A 14,372-nucleotide genomic window follows, 5' to 3' on the forward strand; every position below is an offset into this window, starting at 1 on the left:
ATTTTTCCACCTTTTCGTAAAAAGTGAAGCATTTATTATTAAGTGCGTGTATCCCATCGTTCGTCCCGGGTTGGCGATTCAATGCATAGGACGCTGGTCTTACAAGCCAGTTGTCGTATGTTCGAGCCCCGACCTGGAAGGGTTCTTAGTGTCAGAAGGATCCATAGTACTAGCCATGCAATCATTCTGTACACTAAGAATCGGCTGCGAAGTCTGTTTAAACAGAAAGGCCAAATTCCACAAAAGGAATGTAATGCCAAGACTTTGCCTTTGCTTATCCCATCGATGCAAACATGTGGTAATATGATGGCCGCAAGAGCAAAAGTTTCCCAGTTGTACGACTCAACAAAATTTTTGGTAGCTCTTCAGTATGACCCAAAGTGAAGTTTTTAAAGTTTGTTTCTGGGTACCTATGAGCGATATTGTCACTTATATCGAATATGTGTGTAGCCTCTAGGATTCGAGCTGTGCCTAACCAGGAAAATGTCGATTTTTAACGTGACAACTTTTTTATTCTTCAGTATAAATTCCATCTAGAGCGATACACTTGACCCAACATTCTGATGCCCTTAGATAATAGTAGACCAATCCGTACCGCAAATCATTCAATTTCACCTTTGCACCGTTTATCAGGACACGAAACTCGTATTTTTCCATAGCTTGATTAAAACTAGAACTCGTCCGACACGATCAGTTGTTATTCAAACATTAGTGGATAGATTGCCATGAAATTTTGTATTGGGCCAACTAGAGGTTTGTTCTCAACAAAAATATACATGGTTCGAAGCTATTCACGTCTTTTCTGTGAGAGACCCGGGACTTTTCATTCCATGCAGTAAAAAAAACAGTGAAATTTAAAAACAAACGAGTGTACGATGTTCGCGAAGAAAGTTGTGTTCAGTTTGCCTAACAGCAGGGTGGCAAACCGACTGCCATTTTCAGTTTCCCGGTTTTTCCCAATTTGCGAGAACGAAATTCCTAGTATTTAAAATAGGCTCAATTTCCTTTGCTAAGTTTTTTTTTTAATATTCCATTAAATCAAGCTTTAAACTAGAGGTGCGCGAGACAGTTCATTCCAAATAACCGTTCAGAACTCGATAGTTCTACCGAAAAAAACTACTATCGAATTGGACTTTCCGAGACTAATCATTGTGCTTGTGGCGAATGGTTATCGCGATATTGATCATGTCGTTTGGACATGCGTGGAGTATCGTGATATCAGATCTCAACTAATAAATTCCTTGCGTACTTAAGGTAGACTATCCGATGTCCCAGTTCGCGACATTCTTTTATTTAAAACATTTTAACAAATTTAAAACAATTTTATTAAAAATCCCATGTAAACAATTTTGCAAGTGTTTTGTACAGGGTAGGGTGGTTTCTTTCCAATCTATATATTATCGACAATATTGTATTAAACTTATGTTTTCGCGTAAGCAGTGCTTCATGAGATGACTTGTTTCATGATTTCATGATTTTTTAATCATGGTATCGGAAATGGATTTTTATCCGTGTAGGAAGGCAGTTATAATAATTTTCATTCGTTTGAAACTGTAGATCAAGGTTGTCCCATTTTACAGTTCTAATTCGCTGAACCATTCCGGAATCCATTCGGATCTATGACAGAATTCAATCGATATCGAAATATGATATGATTCATATGAGTCATAATTCATTCAGTAGTCACGATGTTATCAATTTCGAAACAACTTACTTGAGCACGAGGAACATACATTGCCTAAACTTCCAGAGTAAGGAAACAAAATTATCATAGAAAACAGCCGCTTTTATTGTTCGGACTTAGTTTCAACTGTTGTAGAGCCATTGGATAAATAACACTTGTCCATCAACATTCGAGATAGCAGTGAATATGTGTATATAGAAAAGAAAAAAAAACAATCCCCCGTTCGATCTATACAAATTTCTTCGCACTGGTAACAAAGCCGGGATTTGTTTACGAGTTAAGAGAAACAGAGTGTTTATAGTTCCTAACTGGGATCAAACAGCTCAACAGTGGCAGCACAACAAGCATCTACTTACGTGTGGTGGTGGCTGAGGAATATTCACTGCCGAACTGCTGACGATCCTTTTCAAATCCTTCGCAGATTGCTGTTGCCCTTCCATTGTTGGGTTTACTTTTGAGTTAAGCAAATCAACCCATTTGTTCGCTTCACTTGGACCTTGACAGACGGCCACAATTCGATCGATCAACGATCCTGTGATCTCAAATGCATTCTTGATTTGATCCGTATCCTCCAACCGGTTCACAGTGATACCGGTTAGTGGAAGCTTCCCTTCGTACTTGAACGCACTCATTCGTTGACTGACGCTCAAAATCAGTAACGTCTGTGAGAACAATACAAAGTATCGATCCTTGTGTTCCGGACCGACGGCCACACTGCCCATGTGGAATATTTCACCCATCGAACTTAACTCTTGCCCTTGCCAACCACGGATGGGCCCGGTAAGGATTTGAAGTTCTAACTCCTTTTGCCTCCGAGTGGCGGAACATGAGCTGGCAATATCTTTGTAGACTGCTATACTGCGCTGTGTATCGCCACGATCCGGGTGACAACTTTCCATGTGTCTTTCGAGCTCCTGCAGAATGGCCGAATATTTATCCAGTCGACGAAATGGTTTCGATAGCCCAGTTGTAAGAACTAACAGTCCGGGTTTTGCTGCTCCCTGCTTTTCCATGAAGGCATTTAAATCGTCGCTAGAATTAAAATGTTCAAGGTTAACATTTTGAATTGGCATAAAACGTAACATTCACAGCATACCGGTACTTATCAACTATGACAATAGCTCGTGGATGAGCAGAACAGTAACACTGATGGATTTTCTTCATGGTTGGAGCTTTCGTTAGGAATACCTTCCCTACGCGATCGTTAGAGTCTTCTAGATTTTGAAAAAACTCCTCGTGCATTTCGACTATCTCAATGAAGTTACACATCATTTGAGTATATTCATCGGCTGTGAGTCTGCGGATTAAACAAACCATTGAAAAATTCGTTTCGAACGCGGCAGTTTAACTTGAACCCTACATTTGACTACCTTCCAACGGTTCCAGAAAGTTTTCCACCAATCCACGAAGCTCAGCCACATGTGCTTTCTCACTTTCCAGCAGGTCACGAAACACTACCGATCGAAAGGCTTGAATCTCTTCCGGTGGTCGTATGGTTTCCGAGAGGGGCAGGGGACCTGTCGAGAAATGTTATTACTTGTTTGATCGTGATTTGAACGACTTTTTTTTAATCACTTACCGACATACTCGTTGACGTAGTTGCTCGGGAACCAGCCCGTTTTATCGCCCAACGTTCCCTCCCACCAGCCGCCATCTTCGCGCTGCGTCAGTGTGATGATATCCCCCTTCTTGAAACACAGCTCGTCATTGTTGGATCCCTTGAAGGAGTACTGCGCCTGTACGGTGAACTGCGACTGGGGCAACTCCATGAGTCTTTTGTTTGCAGTGTGATGTGATTAAATCTGAAAAATAACAGTATTCTTCTGTCATTAATGTCATACTATGAAAGAAGCTAAATTTGAACAACGAATCAAATCAGGAAGAAAAAGTTAAACCCTGTAGCGATATTTCTATGACAGCTGCTATCGAGTACGACGGGGCAAAAGAGAGATTATAATATGAATAGATTAAAGTGATCAGTCGATGAATGCATTTTATTTACGAGGTAATAAGAACCCGATGCCATTCGCTGGTACCACTTGCCCTATCGATATATATTTGGTGACATTTGTGAGTTAGGAATTTAAATCAATTCTCGAAACCAGTTTGTTTTAGAAATCCTTTCCAACATCAACAAGGTTGCAAGGCCACAACAGCGGTATAAAAAGATGCTCAATACCTTTGTTCAATGCTTATCTTGAGCGGTCAGAGTCCAAGTGGATGTGATTCCATTCAGTAAATAATGACGTTGGCGATAACATTTGCGGTTCTATCGGCATTATTCGTTGTGACACTTGGGCTTCCAGTGAAGGAGAGCGGTTCAGCTTCTGAGCACACAGAAACAGATAGTAAAATAATTCGTCAAAAGTTGGAAGATCTGATTGACCAACTAAGGTGCGTTGAAACATGAAATACACTCATTTTAGATGCATTTTAGAATTTTTTGCATTATTCAAACAGCCTACAGTTTATTGAATATGGACCGGACGGCGATGTTGGATACAAATATCATCTGGCGGTAGAAAATAAGGAGTTTATTATTCGCACAACTGGTAAACAATAACTTGCATTTTAGTTTTGCTAATAACCTTCATTGATGTCCCTTACAGGTCCAGTATTCATACCGATTGCTCAATCATTCAGGGGAACCAGGGAGGAAAAAGACAAGAAACTGTTGCAGTTGTTGATTGAATCCGCTAAAATTAAATCGATGGAAAATTTAAAGAACAATACGTTATAAAACAAAATTGATAGTGCAAATGTGTTCTTGAAAATCTTGAAAATAATGTATATTATCTGTTATCAATTGTTATCGTTGTAAGAGAGTAGATAGCAAGATGGTGAATTCAAGTAATTCGAAGTATACTTATCGTGTCCGGAGAAAGATAACAGGTCTTAGAGAATCCCAGGCCCTCTCATAAAAGTCTTGGTCCTTATTGTACAAAAAAAAACTTTTGTGACCGATTTCCACAGACTTCTTTTGATGCTTCTCATCACAACATTAGGGTGGATTAAAACAATAAATTAAATCCACTCATTACTCAAATTGTAATATTTATGAGAATGGTATTCTTCATTCATTGAATCTAGAATAAAAATAAAGTTTTTTTGGGCGTAAACTAGCATAACCTAAAAATTGATACCGTTTTGAACCAAATATAGCAGATTTATTTTTCTTATTTTGCATCATCCCTCTAACCGTCATTTATAAATTTTAAGCACACATAATTCTGTTTTTCAGGAACCGGAAGTCAGATTTGGATCAAATTGAACAGCAGTGTATACACGGAAAACCCTCCGATCATAAAATTGCGATATCGCAGTTTTTGATTTTTGCGATAGTTGATTCAACTAATTTCTTATTGCTTCAACCAATATGGTTTTTGATTTTCATATATTCAAGTAGTTGAAAAATTTGTTGATTTAAATGCTGTCAAATGCCGGAGACAGCTGAAAACAAAACAATCATCGCAATGCAAAATCAACAATTTATTTCTTTGAAATCTGTTCGCGTCGCTGTCAATGAAAACAACATCGATGGTTAAAGCGTTTAAGAAAATTGTATTTATTCGATTTGAAGAAATTTATGATTCCATAACAAGTGTTTATCGAACAGAGGTGTTGTGATAAAGTTTACCTTGTTTAAGATTAAAATAAGTTGGTGTCAAATTGGAAAACGTTTACTGATTTGGTGTTACAAAAATCAAACAATTCACGAACATTTGTACTCATGTAAGGAGATATTGAAATTAAAAAGATTGCTAATAACGGAATATCCTCAATCAAATGTATATGCGTTCGTCTATACTTAATCGTTTTCGTTAAATCCATGTTAATGAATGATCATCTTGTAATCTTTCAGGGATGCGCAAAAGTTTTATCTTTCATTCGATTGGTTCAATGTTAAAAAAATGTCAATCTTCTTTCATGAATAAATAAAACAGTTACTTTCTTTCATGAATAAAAAAACAGTCACAGTTACTTAGAATTAAAACGAAGATTGCAATGCGTAGAAGCTCTACGCGCAGAATTAGACATAAGCGCACATTAACATATAGTTGATAACAGTTAAGAATACATTTATTATTAACCTGGGCTGGAAAAGCAAGCAAGAATCGTCCAATCGAGATCACTGCCAAAGAAGATCACTTGTGATTTTTACCAATAAATATCACTACTGATCTGATCTTTTTTTCAGATCTTCAAATTACATCGATCAAAACCGGTACTGATCTTTCATCACACAAAATTGGTAGTGATTTTGAGCTAAAATGATTAATGATTCATGAAAGATCAATCATTGGATGATTCGATCAGCTTTGATCTTTGTCGAAGAGAATCACATATGATCAAGTTCAGACATGAGTGCCGATTTATCTACGTCTCAAATCGTTGATCACCGCTGAGGAGTGTGAAAATCAGTGATAACAGTAATCCTACAGGAATTAAAAACTAAGGATAACGCGTGTCGTGTTTCAAAATCATGGAAAATTGTCAATTTTGTATCTTTGGGGAATGCGCCTCTAAAACTCTTTATCACCAGAGTTGGGAAAAATACAGCTTTCGTTACGGCCCGGCTTATGTAGTTTCAACATATGTTCTCGTTTGATGTAACAAGATGAAGGCTTCATGAAAATAATAAGTTTGGATCGTAATCACATTGATATTGTTAATTCGGCAGCATTCACTGTGCAATAGCAATACGCAATGCGGAATTAGTTAAAAAATATTTCACCCCACGTAACACATGGATCAATAAGTCCCGAGACTAACAATGGAAACAACATTTTTTTTGCAAAATTTTTTTTTACTCATCAACATAATCACCTTTTAGGGTGATACAATGGTTCCAACGTTTTTCCAATTTTTCAATACCATGTTTATAAAAAAATTATCTTTCACTTCAAAATAAGCTTCAGTTTCAGCGATGACCTCCTCATTTGAGCCAAATCTTTTTCTCTGGAGCATTTTTTTAAGATCAGCAAAGAGCCAGTAGTCACTGGGGGCTAAATCTGGCGAGTATGAGGGTGGTGAAGCAGATCAAAGCCCAATTCGTTCAATTTCGCCATTGTTTTCATCGACTTGTGGCAGGGTGCATTGTCATTGTCGAAAGCAATCGCGGCACCCACTTGGAAAAAACCTTTTTCATGCTCAATTTTTCATGAAGGATAGTAAATACACTTCCATATGATATCTGTGTCATCTCAGCAATCTCACGGAGCTTCACTTTACGATCTTTCATTATAATTTTTGTCACTTCACTCACATTTTCCGGTGTAACGGCTTCCACAGGTCTACCCGAGCGTTCCGCGTCATTTGTGTCGGTACGACCACGTTTAAACTCGGCGAACCACCGACAAATCGTTACTTTTGATGGACAATAGTCCGGATAACATTTTTCAATCCATTGTTTCGCTTGCACGGTGTTTTTCCCCATTAAAAAACAATGTTTTATCAAAACACGAAACTCGGTTTTTTACATGTTTTAAACAAACTACAAAACGACTTTACTCCAACCTCGATAACTCAGCTGTTTCTGGTCGGATCGACTTAAAATTTTGACCCGTTTCAAGCAAAGGTTAGTACTCTAGAATGACGTGGTTACTGGTTTACTACGAGCGCCATCTCTGCTTTAGTCTCGGGACTTATTGATCCATGTGTTAAAATGATTAGAGCGGCAAAAGACTTCCAGCTGTTTGATGATGTTGATGATGTTCATGCACTAACAATAAAACGCTTTTTGACGTGAATTTAATTCATAGAAGTAACAGGAACGAAGGGTTTCAAACACACAGCACGCGCTGTGTTTGAATAGCGTGTTTGAATTGCCGTAGGAAAATCTGCACTCCTGTTATTTCAGTGTATGATATTCAAATAATAAATTAATCAGCTGCATAACATGCTTTGTGATTGTTATTATTCATTATTATTAATCCCAGCATATAGGTATGTTATTAGCTGGATTGAAATTATTTCAGCCATCCTTCTAGTAAAAAGGCTATGATTTTTCTCACTCGTACCGGCACCGCGATTCTGTTTTTGCCTTTTTCTATAGAAAGGTATTAGAATTGCTGGAAAAACAGACTTTCGAACGGAGCCTCGGAGACCCATAGTGTTATATACCATTCGACTCAGTTCGTCGAGATGGGTGTGTGTGTGTGTGTATGTGTGTGCACTTTTCGAAGATATTTGAACGCGCTCAATTTTCTCAGAGATGGCTGAACCGATTTGAACAAACTTGGGCTCGTTTGAAAGCTACTGTCGGGCCATTGATCAAGTTCGAAGATCAAATGGCTGTGACTTTTGGTTCCGGAGATATGATTGTATAAGTGACGTAACCGACAAAAAGCGTTGTATTTGAACGCGCTCAGTTTTCTCAGAGATGGCTGAACCGATTTTAACAAACTTGGGCTCGTTTGAAAGCTACTATCGGATCATTGATCAAGTTCGAAGATCAAATGGCTGTGACTTTTGGTTCCGGAGATATGATTGTATAAGTGACGTAACCGACAAAAAGCGTTGTATTTGAACGCGCTCAGTTTTCTCAGAGATGGCTGATCCGATTTTAACAAACTTGGGCTCGTTTGAAAGCTACTGTCGTGCCATTGATCAAGTTCGAAGATCAAATGGTTGTGACTTTTGGTTCCAGATATATGATTGTATAAGTGACGTAACCGACAAAACACGTTGATTTTTACCGCTCTTATATATATATATATATATATATATATATATATATATATATATATATATATATATATATATATATATATATATATATATATATATATATATATATATATATATATATATATATATATATATATATATATATATATATATATATATATATATATATATATATATATATATATAAGGGTGCCAAAATTTTGGGATCACCTCTATTTTCGTTAAGTTCTAGTGCTCAAAAGTTCAAGCACCTCGAAAAAAGCCTTCATGCAAAATTTGAGCTAAATCGGATATGCTTAAGGGGTGCTGCCCGGTGGTAAAGGTTTGACAATTATCGATCTTGAAAAAGCACCATAGGGGGGAGTACATGAAATTTCCAAAATCGAAAAAATTTTTTCTGATGCCAAAACTCTTAAAACTGCATAAAACATCGAAATTTAGTGTCATCTCAAAAAAATTTTTTTTTGAAAAAATCAACTTTCTAGGAATTTTCATATTTTTTCCCAAATCAACTTTCTGGGAATTTTCATATTTAGTCCCAAAAAGTCGATTTTTTCAAAAAATTTTTTTTCGAGATGACACTAAATCTCGACGTTTCATGCAATTCTAAGCCTTTTGGCATCAAAAATTTTTTTTCGATTTCGAAAATTTCATGTACTCCCCCCTATGGTGATTTTTCAAGATATATGAAAATTTCACTAAGTGGACTAAGAAGGCTTTTTTTGCCTTTCTCTATAGTTTTAGATTAGCATCACTGTTCTCATACAAATAGGCAACGCAAATGTCAAGCACTAGTTTGGAAAAATGATGCTGACTGTGTGACATAAACACTGAAGCATGCTTTTGTGAACTACTCGAATCAATCTGAATCAATTGGCGTCTAAAATTATTTAATAAATCTATGAAACATATTTTCATGAGACTGTTATGAAAGAAGAGAAACACATTATCACACCACTAGGTGGATTAAGAAGGGTTTTTTTTCAATACGGTTGAAAATTCGTATTTTCAAAACCAAGTTTCGGTATCAACACTTGTACGTACCGGTGTGAATTAAAATCCACCTCTTCTTACCACCTATCATTAGATTCCCCAAAATTAGATGTAATTGGTTTTATTAACAATCTCTTTAGTCAAAAACTCATGAGAAGTGTCAAAGTAAAACAATTCATTGAAAAGCTTGGAAATTGTTTTGATGTTTTTCGTATGTTGTAAAACGGTCACATTTTACTTTTCGTATATTATTTCGCTAGTAAACATATTTCAAGCTATGTACGGTGAAGGACAACTTCAAAACAAAACACTATTCAGGATAGAATTCTCAAATGATTCACGAACCAGTCACTTAAGACTGCGAAAAGATGAAACAGTGGTTTTTCTAAAAAGTAGTAGAAACCATGAAGCATAAGAAGCCGCCAAAACAGTAGTGTCAACACTGTTATCAGTAGTGTCGACACGGATGTTTAAAGGTAGTTGAGACGATCGAATACCATTAGTATGATGGTTTCTACATGAGTGAGAATGAGTAAGATTCTTTAGCCTTACTTGTCTCGTTATGATGAATTCTCCAGGAAAGCTTCCTATCTCAGGAATTGATCACCGACATGGACGTCGAACCATAATAGCAAAAGAGAAAAAAGGTGAACAACTGAGGAGATAAACACTTCGTAAGAAGTAACAAAAGAAAATTTATGGAAATACCCAACTTAGATAAACAAAAAATATCCAAAGGGAGAATTTTTCAACAATCCCTCCCGCAGTAAACATGTGAATACTGGTGTTAGTTCGCAGCTACCAGTCTACGGTAAATCTAGTTTTAGTACTTTCGTCTAGATTAGTCGATAGGTTAAAATACTCACTGTTTCCATGTAATTAGTTTCCTATTTTTGTTCTCTCCTTCTTCACATAGCTCTTTTTCCAAATTTAAATTATTTTTCCTCCAGGTTCCAGGTTCATTTCGATAATATTCAATTTTCTTCAGCAAATTTTTTCATATTTTGTTTCAACTTCTTCCAGTAAAATATATTTGTTCCATAACAGATCCATTTTATCAATCATTTTCCAGTTCAGCTGCTCGATTCTTCGCACATAGCTATCACCTGAAAATAAAAATAAAAAACCGTCGTCCCGGGAAACAAAATTCTTATCAACAACCGATAAAACGATACATTATAAAATACTTCCCTTGAATTGTTTGTTGTTGTTGTATTCTATTGTTTTTTGGTTAGAGGATCGTAGCCTCATATTCGCCACTGTCTCCCTGAATTGATTGAATCAAGTTCAAAAGAATTGTATTGACATCGAATAAACCTCTCGTAAACGCACCAGAGTTGCCAGGTCGTTTTTCCAAAAATCTGTACACAACGTTTGTATCAGAAAATGGTGAATGGAGTTAATTTCAATCAGCAGAAAGGCCCCACAAAAAAGTACAGGATATAATTTTTTTCCGTCGAGAATATTTCATTTGAAATATTGCAAGAAAACATAACTTACTCAAACATCCCTCGATCGCACTTGCATCACAGTTTGTCATTGCGACGCTTTTATCCATACATACTTTATCACGTTGCCAACTTTAGAAACGAACAATAACTAGAAATTGTCAAAACAAAAAATTGTATTTGACCAGCGGAAATCTACCGATTTATCGCTGTTTATTCCGAATTATGACCTTTATACAACAATATCGATTCGCTCTCCGAAAATACCGATTATTCACAATTGATACAAATAATTACTGATTTTCGATTTTGGCTTGTTTAGGAATAGCAAATTGTGGTTGTGGGGCCTTTTTTCTGATTAAAATTAACTGCGTTCACCATTTTCTGATACAAATGTTGTGTACAGATTTTTGGAAAAACGACCTGGCAACGTTGGTGCGTTGTCGATAGGTTAATTCGATGTCAATATAATTCTTTTTTTTTCTTTTGTGGTGTCACTACAAGGACGGCTAAGACCACTCACGGTCCATCTTGTCAGGATACATTTCTTTTGGAGTCGATTACATCAATCCAAGGGAAGTATTTAATAATGTATCGTTTTATCGGTTGTTGACAAGAATTTTGTTTCCAGGGACGACGGTTTTTTATTTTTATTTTCAGATGATAGATATGTGCGAAGAATCGAGAATCTGAACTGGAAAATGATTGATGAAATGGATCTGTTATGGAACAAATATATTTTACTGGAAGAAGTTGAAATAAAATATGGAAAATTTGCTGATGAAAATTGAATATTATTGAAATGAAACTGGAGCAAAAATAATTTTAAATATGGAAAACGAGCTATTTTGAAGAGAGAGAAAACAAAAATAGGAAAATATTTACAAGGAAGCAGAGTATTTTAACCTAACGACTAATCTAGACGTAAGTACTAAAACTAGATTTACCGTAGGATATTAACCGCGAACTAACACCAGTATTCACATGTTTGTTTATCTAAGTTGGGTATTTCCATAAATTTTCTTTTGTTGCTTCTTACGAAGTGTTTATCTCATCAGTTGTTCACCATTTTTCTCGATTGCTATGTGAGGTTGAACCTCCATGTCGGTGATCAATTCCTGAAATAGGATGTTTTCCTGGAGAACTAATCATAACGAGACAAGTCAGGCTAAAGAATCGTAGTCATTCTCACCCTAATAGAAACCATCGTACGAATGGTGTGCATTGTCATCGCCTAAATACCTTCAAACTTTCGTGTTGACACTACTGATAATAGGTCATTGTTTTGTCTCATTCATATGCTTCATGGTTTCTACTACTTTTTAGATAAATCACCGCACTGCATCATCTTTTCGCAATCGTAGGTGTTATTTCAACTAAAATATTTGTTGAATTTGAAAGGTATGTGTCCTCACTAATTGACAGCATTTTTTTTATAAACAATTAAATTAGTTGTTTCAACCATCGTTTCTGCTAATCGAAAAACAAAAATGACAGTTTAGTTAAAACAACAATCGATTAGTTGTACCAAATTTTAACCAATCGAATTCAGAAAATCAACTAATATTCTAGTTGAAATGGGATCGCGGGTGGTAAGACTTTCTATGTGATCCAAAATCGGTTCAGGCATCGCTGAAAAAATGAAGTAACTTTCGTTCAGGAAATTCGACCACTATTTTCGGGACCGAAAACGGGAAACCGATATATTCAACATTGTTGGCCATCATCTAACCAGTCGTACAAAAGAAAATAATTATACGGCTAGGTTAATGGATTCTATGCCGGAAGCGGAAGTAGTATCCAAATTATTAGGATCTATAGGATTGTCCTTTCATTTAAATTCAAATTAGTTGAAATAAGTTCAGTCATCAAAGTTAGGTGCATATATCGACATGTAGTTCCGGAACCGAATTGGGATCCTAACTAAATTCAATAGAATTCTATGGAAAAGTCTTCCATATGAATCTAAGTTTGTGAAAGTCGGTTCAGGCATCTCCGAGAAAATTGAGTATGTGCATACTCCCGGAGTTTCTGAAGAGTTACTATAGACGTGTGTGGACAGGCGTTGTCCTGCTGAAACACGACATCTCTTCTGTTGGTCAATTATGGACGTCTCTGACCAATCGATACCAATCAACGGTCCACGGACTTAGTGAAACGTTTCGTCACGGAAGTTTTATTTTGACTACTAAAGACTGTCCCAGAAAGTATGCACGCAACCAAAAACCGCTGCCATTTCGCAATGGTTCAGAATCTGTCAATTTTTATCGCTGCGTCCTGTTGTTTACACTCTTCTCTAACAACTTGTGCGGTTGTTTATTCGTTTTCATTAGTTTGTTTCGAAATGCGTGGACTTTCAGCAGAACAACGTCGAAAAATTGTGTACAAATGGTGCACAGAACGCGGACTGTCACTCAGAAAGATAGCGAAAATGGAAGGAGTAAGTGAAAAAGCCGTGCGAAATGCAATCAGGAAGTTCGGTGAGGATAAACCGAAAACAGGTCGAAAAACAGGTTCTGCTAACCCTCAGTTGGATAAACGTATACTGAAGGCGTTCGAGCAAAAGAAAGAGGTTTCAGTTCGGGATGTGGCCAAAAAAGTGGGCACTTCGAAGTCAAATGTTCTTCATGCTAAAGAACGTTTGAATCTTCGAACCTGTAAGAAGCAGAAACAACCAAAATGCAGTCCGAAACAAGAAGCATCGATCAGGCCGAGGGTTCGAAAGCTGTACAATACGATTCTTGCTGGAAATTTGAACTGCATAATCATGGACGACGAAACCTACGTGAAACTCGATTACAAAACCTTGCCGGGACCACAATATTATACGGTGCGAGAAAGGCAAGTGTTAAACCAGTCCGAGACATCGATTGAAGTCGGAAAATTTGGTAAGAAAGCTATGGTCTGGCAAGTAATTTGTAGCTGCGGTAAGATTTCGAAACCCTTCATCACCACAGCTTCAATGAACAGCGAAATATACATGAATGAAATATACATGTTTACAGAAACGACTTCTACCCATGATTCGAAGCCACAAGGATCCTGCTGTCTTCTGGCCAGATCTTACTTCTTGCCACTACTCGAAATCAACGGTAGAATGGTATACTACCAAAAATGTCACTTTCGTCCCAAAAGACATGAATCCACCAAATTGCCCACAACTTCGACATGTTTCCTAAGATGTGCCTTCGTTAATGCCCAACATTCCTCAGGGCATTAACGAAGGCACATCTTAGGAAACATGTCTCGGCAGCCGAAACCATTCAACAGTTCGAAAAAGATTGGAAAAAAGTGTCAAAACTTGTCGCCAATAAGTCTGTACGAAATTTAATGAGGAACGTTCGCAAGAAGGTGCGCCAGCTAGTCCACAATGTTGAGAATAATATTCTGTTGTTGTAGTCTAATATTATCAGTATATCGAATAAAATTTGAATATCTAACACTTGTGAATTATTTACAGCGAAATCAAAGTGCGTCCATACTTTCTGGGACAGTCTTTACATAGGACAATGTCAAAAAAAAACATGAAATGATCGATCGAAAAGTGAAGGCTCGCG

General features: G+C 36.8%; 2 protein-coding genes across 2 annotated transcripts in view; one reads left to right on the top strand and one right to left on the bottom strand.

Annotated features, from left to right (window-relative positions):
* Positions 1-14,372, bottom strand: part of LOC131429378 (uncharacterized) — a 71,271-nt gene that overhangs the window by 52,297 nt on the left and 4,602 nt on the right. The window contains exons 2-5 of the mRNA XM_058593456.1: positions 3,264-3,486; positions 3,045-3,201; positions 2,781-2,981; positions 2,041-2,716 (exon numbers count right to left, since the gene is read on the bottom strand). Of these exons, the coding sequence (XP_058449439.1) occupies positions 2,041-2,716; positions 2,781-2,981; positions 3,045-3,201; positions 3,264-3,453 (1,224 nt within the window). The 5' untranslated portion in view covers positions 3,454-3,486. The remainder of the gene's footprint in view (positions 1-2,040; positions 2,717-2,780; positions 2,982-3,044; positions 3,202-3,263; positions 3,487-14,372) is intronic.
* Positions 679-4,822, top strand: LOC131431966 (uncharacterized). The gene is made up of 4 exons (XM_058597961.1): positions 679-753; positions 3,790-4,078; positions 4,145-4,236; positions 4,294-4,822. Exons 2-4 carry the CDS (start codon positions 3,927-3,929, stop codon positions 4,422-4,424), a joined length of 375 nt encoding a protein of 124 aa, XP_058453944.1. The 5' UTR covers positions 679-753; positions 3,790-3,926; the 3' UTR covers positions 4,425-4,822.

The sequence above is a fragment of the Malaya genurostris genome, chromosome 2 (assembly GCF_030247185.1).
Source record: "Malaya genurostris strain Urasoe2022 chromosome 2, Malgen_1.1, whole genome shotgun sequence".
NCBI classification, from domain to species: Eukaryota; Metazoa; Arthropoda; class Insecta; order Diptera; family Culicidae; genus Malaya; species Malaya genurostris.

Coding starts and splice junctions, on each gene's coding strand:
- LOC131431966 (XM_058597961.1), top strand. CDS start 3,927: ATGACGTTGGCGATAACATTTGCGGTTCTATCGGCATTATTCGTTGTG. Junction 4,079..4,144: donor GATCTGATTGACCAACTAAG/GTGCGTTGAAAC, acceptor TTATTCAAACAG/CCTACAGTTTATTGAATATG. Junction 4,237..4,293: donor GTTTATTATTCGCACAACTG/GTAAACAATAAC, acceptor TGTCCCTTACAG/GTCCAGTATTCATACCGATT.